General features: G+C 48.6%; 1 protein-coding gene across 1 annotated transcript in view; it reads right to left on the bottom strand.

The window, feature by feature from the left end:
* Positions 1–3,831: 3,831 nt before the first annotated feature.
* The window catches only part of RFC2 (replication factor C (activator 1) 2, 40kDa), a 6,892-nt gene continuing 1,748 nt past the window's right edge, over positions 3,832–8,975 (bottom strand). The window contains exons 4-10 of the mRNA XM_010154293.1: positions 7,849–7,950; positions 7,135–7,235; positions 6,309–6,466; positions 5,875–5,940; positions 5,573–5,653; positions 4,675–4,788; positions 3,832–3,990 (exon numbers count right to left, since the gene is read on the bottom strand). Coding sequence (XP_010152595.1) covers positions 3,880–3,990; positions 4,675–4,788; positions 5,573–5,653; positions 5,875–5,940; positions 6,309–6,466; positions 7,135–7,235; positions 7,849–7,950 — 733 coding nt within the window. The 3' untranslated portion in view covers positions 3,832–3,879. The remainder of the gene's footprint in view (positions 3,991–4,674; positions 4,789–5,572; positions 5,654–5,874; positions 5,941–6,308; positions 6,467–7,134; positions 7,236–7,848; positions 7,951–8,975) is intronic.

Below are 8,975 nucleotides of genomic sequence, written 5' to 3'. Positions count from 1 at the left end.
ATCCTGTCTCGTTTCCATGCACGTCTCATCGAGGGAGGATGGCCAGTCCCTGCAATGTTTTCTCCTGTCAAGCGTGAATCCTAAATTGCTGAGCAGTAATGCAGCCAGCTACCTAATTTGTCGGGGTGACTCACGCACGATGGTATTAAGGCACAGGGATTATGCCCTGATTTAGTTCTTACGCTCTCCTGCGGAAGCAGCTTCCTACCAGAGAGCAACTGGCAAGGCAGCAGTGGTTCCCTGGAGTTAAATGGGATGCCAACCCATCCACAGAAGCTAAAGAGGATTAAATGCCAGCCCCGGGGCTGCACCAGTCCTCCAGTACCGCTGCAGGAACACCAGCCTTGTCTCTCGAGCCCCGACGCACAGATTTGGCACCGTTGTACCACTTATTTATTAAAATTGAAAAGCCTCCAAAGAAAATGCCGTGTTATATCATGGTTTGCCATGATGCAGATGTTGGGTGAGACGGAGATGGGAGCAGAAGTGACAGGGAATGATGTGCGAGATCTCACGGGGAGAAAACGTAGCTCATTAAAAGCTTTCTTCCTCAAAACCGGTTGAGAAACTGTGCTTCACGAAGGGACGCAGCCCACACTCGCGTCCCCGGGACTGGTAGGAGCGAGCAGGGAAGGGAGGGAAGGGCGCGCCAGGTCTGGAGCAGGAGAAGGAGGTGCCGGGTGCTTCCTGCTGCTAAATGACCGGGATGCAGTTTTAGTGGAATCACCGAGACCATGGGTGGCTGGTGGTGGTGCAGCTGAAACTGCGGGTGGTTTGGTGTTTGGCTGAGGAGAAGATTTACTTGTAACTCCTACAACTGCATTTTCCCTCCTTCCACAGGCCTTTCAGAGCAGGGAAAATCTAGTGTGCCTCAGGGATGTACACACGCAGGGAGCTACTGCTGCTGGTCCCAACTCCTCCTGGCTCCCTGGGGTTTCCTGATGTTTAAATGCCCTGCAAAAGGTTTGCCGGGGCGGGAAGCAGCAGTGAGCCCGGAGCAGACACCAGGACCTGATGTTTAAATGCCCTGCAAAAGGTTTGCCGGGGCGGGAAGCAGCAGTGAGCCCGGAGCAGGCACAGGGAGAGCCACAGCTCCTGTTCCACAGGCTCACAGGAACAAGAAGATGCCTTTGCCATTGACAGTGGCCATGGAATTGTCATCCGTGGTTCATCCTCGGTGACTAACTCGGCACCTAAAGAAGGTCCTGCTTGCCATGAAGTGCTGCAGACTGGACTTTTTTGCTGTAGAGGAAGGTGAGCCCCGTTTTCAGTGACTCCATCCCATAACCTGAGGGAGCCATTAAATGATCAGGGGAAGATCAGCAGCAGGAAGAGGTCCTTGGCACGCAGCAGTAGACCCTGCTGAGAGCTCCCAGAGAGTTCTAGCCGTCAGGTGAGTGCGTGCCCAAAGCACTGCAGTAGGAGATTTACTGCTCTCCTCGCTGGGCAGGGAGGCGGAGCAGACCAATCACACTTTCCTGGTATAAGGTTCCTCCGGTGCCAAAACCTGCGTTTGACTGTTGTGGAGCGGAAGCAGGCAGGGCAGGAGCAGGACGTGGAGTATCTTCCCTCCGCTTACGGGAGCCTGAGCAAATCCTCCCCTGCAGCTCTGCAGCCCAGCCAGCTGCAGCAAGGGGTAAATCTGCTCTGAGCTTTGGAAAGCTCAGGAAGTACTTTTCAGCCAGTGATCTCATGGCGCTGGAAGACAGCCAGGGACTGCTGCGGGAACCTTCATCGAGGCGATTGCAGTCACGTCCTGAAGCACCTCGGGGTTTGTCTTTGCAACGTGAGTGTGCTGACCGACACGCTGCCCTTTCAGGGCCCGTTTTTAGGTGTGCCACGGATTTCTGGTCCTCAGCTGAAGCTGCCAGATTCTGCGTGGGGTCTAAACGTCCTGCAAGAAAAGCGACATCTCCCCTGGGTGCGTGTATCTCTTTCCTCACATTAGGTGGGCAGCCAAGTGAGCGATTCACTTCCTGTTTTCAATTTCAGAGTCATCAGAAAAGCAGTTTTGGCACCGCTGGTGCAGCTCGAACGGCGCCGCGGAGCCTCAGCTGCCAGACAGCAGTAGTTCTGCACTCAGCGTGCGCAGCCACCCTTGGTGTAACGGGCTGCGTTGGTAGCCTCTCGGATCCATACTGTTCCTCTTCTCAGGAAAATCGAGTGTGATGATGTGAGGGGATTAGCCCAGGAGAGTCGGCTCCCAACTGGAGCTGAAAAGCCGCTGCCGAATACAGTTGAGAAGAAAAGCACTCGAATCAGGTAGGAACAGGAACTGCCAGCATCCATGCTTCTCACCCTCCCACTGACACCAACACACAACGCAGACGACGCGCAGGGAGGTACAGCCAGCGGGCCCAGGACCAGCCGAGTCCCCCAGACACATTCGCTGTTGTGTGCCGCTCCCACGGTCCCACCCCCGCCCTCCCCCTTCCACTACAGCGAAGCCAGAGCAGGCTGGAAAATTCACCTAAACGCGCCTTGTTGAAGTTTTTGGGGACAAAAGCTGTGATGTCGTGTCGGCAGAGAACCCTTAATACTAAATTATTAGTCATGTATTTAACAGTGTTTGTGCTAACGGTGACAATTCACTGGCTGGGAATCAAAAGGCAAGTTCAACACCTCTCTAGTGAGGGAAGAACGAGTAGTACATCTGATATTCCAGGAGCTGTTTGCTTTATTCCGTTTGGGAGCGAGCTCAAATGTGTCTGCACCTTAGCTGTCAATTAACTTGCCCTCCTGCACGCTGAGCTGAAAAGGCTTGTCTCGGGGCTCTGTCAGGGGAGCTGCAGCAAGTCTCCACGGAGCAATCTGCTACCAGCTCTTGCTGCTCCTCGGTGGCTGCGCTGGAGAAACCAGCCACTGCTTCCGCGCAAGGGCCAGCCTTAGACTGACGCCGACCTATGCTGCCAGGGAAGATGGGCTTGGCACCCAGACACCTGAGTACGTGGGGTGGAAAACCTCGGTGGAATGGGGAGCGTGGAGTGCAGACACCAGGGAGTGCTACAACCAGAGTGTACTTGATTGTATTAAGGTGGCTCGGCAGGGAGACACGTCCCTCACATCTGTACCTCACATCTGTACCTCACATCTGAGACGGAGGCGGCCAAACTCAATTTCTATTTGCTTTCACTCGGCACGTCACACACTGTTGCTCATCCACGAGGTGGTTTCCCAAGCTGAACACACCCGAAAGCAGGATGCTGCAGCTTTTTGGTATGCTGCAACTGTAACACAATGACCTTACCTGACCCCAGCGCCAAGAACACAAATGCAAAGCATCCCAGAACTGGGTAAGTTTTTTAAAGAAGCATCAAACAAACTAGCTGGAACCATTATGAAATGTGCCACGTTTCTCCTGTACGTTTGGGGAAAACACCATCCTTGCCCACAGCACATGACCCTGCACCCAGGAGTGGCACCTGCTCCGCGCGCTTCTGCTGTCACTTCACTGAACACCTGAGTTTGTGCAAGCATGCTCCCTTCCCGCTCTCGGCAAGAGACGCGCGACCAGGCTTGAAGCGTAACCACTAACGACGGGATTCAGTTTTGGCCCTCCTGCCGTTAGGCCTCGGTGCCACGGACAGCAGGGGTTTTGCTGAGCGCGCCAGACAGACCGCATCGCTCCGGCCTGTCCCAGCCCGCTCGCCTACCTCTGTTATACCCCGTACAGGAGTCCTTGGGCCAAAGTACCTTTTAAATCTTTATTGGTCTCAGTACAAAAGTACAAAACATTTTTACAGCAGAACCTGGTTATTCTTCTGCGATTTAGCAAAACCAAAGGAGCAGGCTCTTTGCACGCAGACTTCGGGCCACGCATGGAGCCTGGCACACCAGGCCTTCGCCTTCCAGGCCGCGGGCTTCCCCTCGGCGCAGTACCTAACTCGCTGCGGGGGCTGCAGTCTTCTGACACAGCCTGGCCAGCAGTCCAGCCATTTGTAAAAGTGAGTTCACACCTTCCGCTATCTTCATATGAGTGTACCCGATTTCCTGGTGACACAGACATTGTAAAACCCGCTGGTGTCTCCCCCAGTGCATGTACAATGTGACAATGACCAAACAGAACATATCCCTTACTGCTGCCAGACCAACTTCAGAGTCACGTGACCTTAAGAGAAGCACGTCTTCTCATGCAGACAACTAGAATGTGTTTTTTTCTTCTGGTTTTAACTCAAAGCCTGTATTCCCCCACTCCCTTTGTGAGAGCAGCAAGGTGCATATATCTGAGGACAGGTTTTAAATCTGAAGAGCGAGTCCACTATACCAGTTCATCGTTTGTCAACTGGCTGTTAATCTCATTTAACACTTCCCTGTCTACTGGACTAGGATAAAGTATGGGCTTGAAGGAAGTTCTCAAGGAGTTATGTGAGGCTTTGATGTAAGTAATAAATTCAGCCAGCATTATGTCTGTTATTAATTCTAGCTGATTGCTACAGTGACTTTTGGCCCTTCCATGGGTGGTAAGACTTTAGACTACCAGTGGCCATTCCCACTGACAAACTGGTGATGCAGCGGGGGAAAGAAAGCAGGAATCAGGAGTTAAGAAATACTTTTTTCACATTAATATATAGCGAATCTCAGAGAGAAAACCCTGAGGCTGCCCCTGTATTAGGGATCACATCCTCTTCTTAAAAAGGCCCAAAAGATCCCACTAGGAACTAGATTAGTACTAACCTTGATAAATTCCAGTTTCAGATACTCTGGCATTTGAAAGGTTTTGCACACACGGAAGATGTTGCCAATCACATCTTCGGGAGAGTATCCAAGTCGCCACAGGTGGGCAAGGATCTGTGCAGGCAAGAATAATCCTCATTTATCTGCAAAACCTACCAGGTGAGTCGAGTATATTCACTTTGGAACTGCTGTATACAGCGACTGGAACTGCACGTACTAGCCCTGAAATGATTCCACCTCAATTGTTTACCAAGTCATTTCAATACACGTTGCTTTTTCGCTTGTTGGCTTATTCATCTGAACAAACCCTGCATATAAAAGATTTAATTCCACTCATCCACATGGTACTGCCCTTATCTTAAAAACCAACAATTCATAGAATCCTAGAATGGTTTGGGTTGGAAGAGACGTTAAAGACCAACCAGTTCCAACCCCCCTGCCATGGGCAGGGACACCTTCCACTAGACCAGGTTGCTCCAAGCCTCATCCAGCCTGGCCTTGGACACTTCCAGGGATGGGGCATCCACAGCTGCTCTGGGCAACCTGTCCCAGTGCCTCCCCACCCTCTCCGGGAAGAACTTCTTCCTGATATCTAATCTGAACCTCCCCACTTTCAATTTAAACCCGTTACCCCTTGTCCTGCCACTCTCTGACCTTGTAAAAAGTCCCCCCCAACTTCCTTGTAGCCCCTTCAGGTACTGGAAGGTGCAATAACGTCTCCCCGGAGCCTTCCCTTCTCCAGGCTGAACAAGCCCAACTCTCCCAGTCTGTCCTCATGGCAGAGGGGCTCCAGCCCTCAGAGCATCTTCGTAGCCTCCTCTGGACTCGCTCCAACAATTCTTCAAAACAAACATGAATTCTGTACAGAAAAAGCATCTGTCCACACATGAAAACCAACCTTGTATGCTTCATCGATATTTGCATTTATGCAGTGTTGTATCATTTCTTTCACAAGCAGGGGATGAGGCTCGTCACATACCTGTACCGAAGAGGAATGTTACACTTAGAATATGACAAGACTCTGCATTAAACCTCTGGTATTTTCACCAAGCTTCTACCGAGATGAAGCACTGGCTCAGACACGTTCTAAAACCCTGTCTGCAACCTGGCAAAGCGCCTTCCAAGCGCAGTGTATCGGACAGAAGGTACCACACAGCTGTAGTGTTAGCACGCTGGCAGCCCAGCCTTGCAGCTACTGACCTTAAAGACATTTTCACTGTTTATAAAGCCAAATCCAGAATATGTGGACTGTAAGTTGTTCAATGCCTGTGAAAGAAAAAGTAAGATTTCAGTTACTTTCTGAAGTACTCTACTTTTTGTTCCCCTCCTCAGGATGAAATACACTGTTCAGAAAAATGCTGCCAAATAAGCAGTTTCAATTAAGCAACAGAGTAAACTACAGACGTATGCAGACTGTTTTCTCCCATAAATTTGGTATCCAATTTCAACCAATTCACTTTTAAGGAGCAGATCCACTTTAAAACCTCACAAACCCCAACAGTTTAGTTACTCTTGTGCTACAGGTCACATCCCGTTTGCTTTGCCTCTCCAAAGACAAATTCTTGAGAGCCACAATTCAAAGGGGTTTTTGCTTTAAAGAGAAGCCTTTGTTTTATTTGCCTTTGTTCTTTTACCTGTCTCATATCTCCTTGGGCTGTGAAGATAATGGCTTCTAGTCCATCATCTGTGTACGGTACATTTTCTTTCTCAACAATTTTCAGCAGCCTTGCAAGGATCTGTGAATCTGTCAGCTTGGTGTAACGCAGCACTGCACACCGGGATTGAATAGGTTCTAAGGAGAGAGAGGGAAATTAAATTCTCAGACAAGAATACTATCTTGGAATAAGCTATCTCAGTTCCCAACTCTTCATTTGTCTTCTTTTAAAGAAACAGAGCATCAGCTCCAAACAGAATAAAGCATCTCCTTAAGCATATACAATTGTTATAGTCCTTCACTTCAGCCCAAATATGCTACTTGAGTTTTCCCAGATATGTACAAATACATATGAAGCTCAGCTTCTTCTGCTCTCCTGGTTTTCTGAAGGTATAGGTTTATCATGCTATTTTAACTGCTAAACCAGAACAGCCTAAAGGTCGATAATGTGTTAGCCTTTAGGCAAAATTCAAGATTATGTTTCAGAAATCAGGACAACAAAAGGGGTTCAATACCCAGTAAACATCCAACATCTTAAACTGTAGCACTGTTGGATGGAGATTAAACCCAAGGTGTGAGAAATCAGCTTCTGCAGTCACGCGTTGAACTGTCCATCAAAACCAGCTGCTCAGGGGGTTCCCCTGCCACACAAACATACACTTCTGTCATTAGCTGGATGATTTTCCAGAAGTACCATGGTTTCTTGCAACAAGATGGCCTGAGGTATTTCTGAAAACTGCCTTGGAAGTTAGCCAACAGTATGGAGAGCGTATGCCAGAACGCCCAGGGGACTAGCAGCACTTTACCTATGATTTTGTCAGAGGCATTGCAGGCAAGTGCGAAGCGCGTTGTTTTGGAATAAATTTCCATTGTTCTTCTCAAGGCTTGCTGTGCTCCATCTGTCATGCTGAGGGAGAAAGGGGTTAGGACAGATTTTGCCCTTCACCGACATAGGTGCAGCCTAATACTTATTTTTAGACAAGCTTCAGCGTTTACTGATATTAGACAGTGCTTTGGAAATTACTTGATAGCCTGGCTTGGTAAACTAAGCTGCTGCTTCTAGTCACCTGAACAAATCACCCCGCAATGCAGGCAGTCACCGAGCCCTCCACAAAACTAACACACAAAATCAAACCATTAATACTCTGAAGGACATTGCTAGGAATACTACTGCCTGTACAGAGGTGGCGTAGAGCGTCCTGTTCTCACCCAGTGAAACTGTCTATGCAAGCCAGACTCTTTTCAAAGAGAAAGAACCAGTAAACTGGAAGATGCTATTTCACATGCAGCTAAATCCCAAAGTCTTTCACCCCAATATTTAGCATCTTCCTTGAAGCAATGATCTCTGCTTGACAGGAGTCATCTCATAAGACCAACGTTCAATGCGTACTTATTTGCTACGATGTTATTTCTGACAGCCTGACAGAAACATCGAAGACCATCCAAGGCAGCAGCTGGGCAGACAGGACAGACACAACGCCTTTCACACAGCAGCTGAGGCCAAGACAAAACCAACGTACCTGTCTGCTTCGTCAAGTATGATTATTTTATGCCGACCTTTTGGAAGCGTGACCTTTTGCTGGGCAAACATCTTGATTTTGTTTCTCACAACATCAATGCCTCTGGAATAATAATTCGAGTGGTTCATGATCAGTTGGGTGAAATGACACAACAGGTTTTATTCAGCAGCCACGGTGGCCGAAGCGCTCCTGAGCTCCCTATTCTGCAGTTTGTCCCCTTCACCTGTGCCACTGTAACTGTTGGGAAGCCGTGGTCTAAGCCACGCTGCCCAAACGATTCAGATATAAACACCAAAGCTCCTCCTTTTTGGAGGTTTTGATAAAATAATCTAACAGTATCAGTATCAATCAGTAACCTCAATGACTGTACTGCCATGAAAGGACTTGTGTTTGGCAAAAGGTGGGGGTAATACATGAACAAGGGCAGAAGCATTTACGGCTGCTTTGCTACTCTGCCCGTGCTTCACCCAGCTACATCCACAGACCGGCTGTAACTCAGACGAGTTCAGGAAGAAGAGCTGTGCGTCGCGTCAGCACAACACAAACGCTTTCCTAGACACAGTTCCAACAAAGACTCACTTTCTAAAATGAAGGATTTTACTTTATTGTTATGAATGTTGTGATTCTGATAGTTCTTCTGTAACTGGTATTAACAAAGGGAACTGTCCTCAGAATACTCCAGCGTGGGTCTGCTGCAGAACCTGGGAAATGCAGTTAGCCCTAATGCCTGATCTTTGGGGCAGAGTCAGTGTTCTCTACATACTTAACACCCTTATCCTGCATGTTAATCCCCAACCTCCCTTACAGCCCTAATTCCTACCACTTCATTTTTTTTCCTAAGCACTGAAGAGTTTCCTTACAAGCAACACTCTCGCTTTTCATTCTTAGGAGCGGGCTGTAACTCAGACGAGTTCAGGAAAAAGAGCTTATCCTGCTTGTTAATCCCCAACCCCCCTTACAGCCCTAATTCCTATCACGTCACTTTTTTTCCTAAGCGCTGAAGGGTTTCCTTACAAGCAACGCTCTCGCTTTTCATTCTTACGAGCATCTTCATGAATGCAGGAAGCTTAACTCTTTATTAAAGCAAATTCAAGAATACAGTACCATTATAGATTCTGCACTCCCTT

Source organism: Eurypyga helias, unplaced genomic scaffold, assembly GCF_000690775.1.
Source record: "Eurypyga helias isolate BGI_N326 unplaced genomic scaffold, ASM69077v1 scaffold3846, whole genome shotgun sequence".
Classification (NCBI taxonomy): Eukaryota; Metazoa; Chordata; class Aves; order Eurypygiformes; family Eurypygidae; genus Eurypyga; species Eurypyga helias.
Note: the sequence above shows the minus strand (reverse complement) of the source record. Positions and strands in the feature narration are given on the sequence as shown.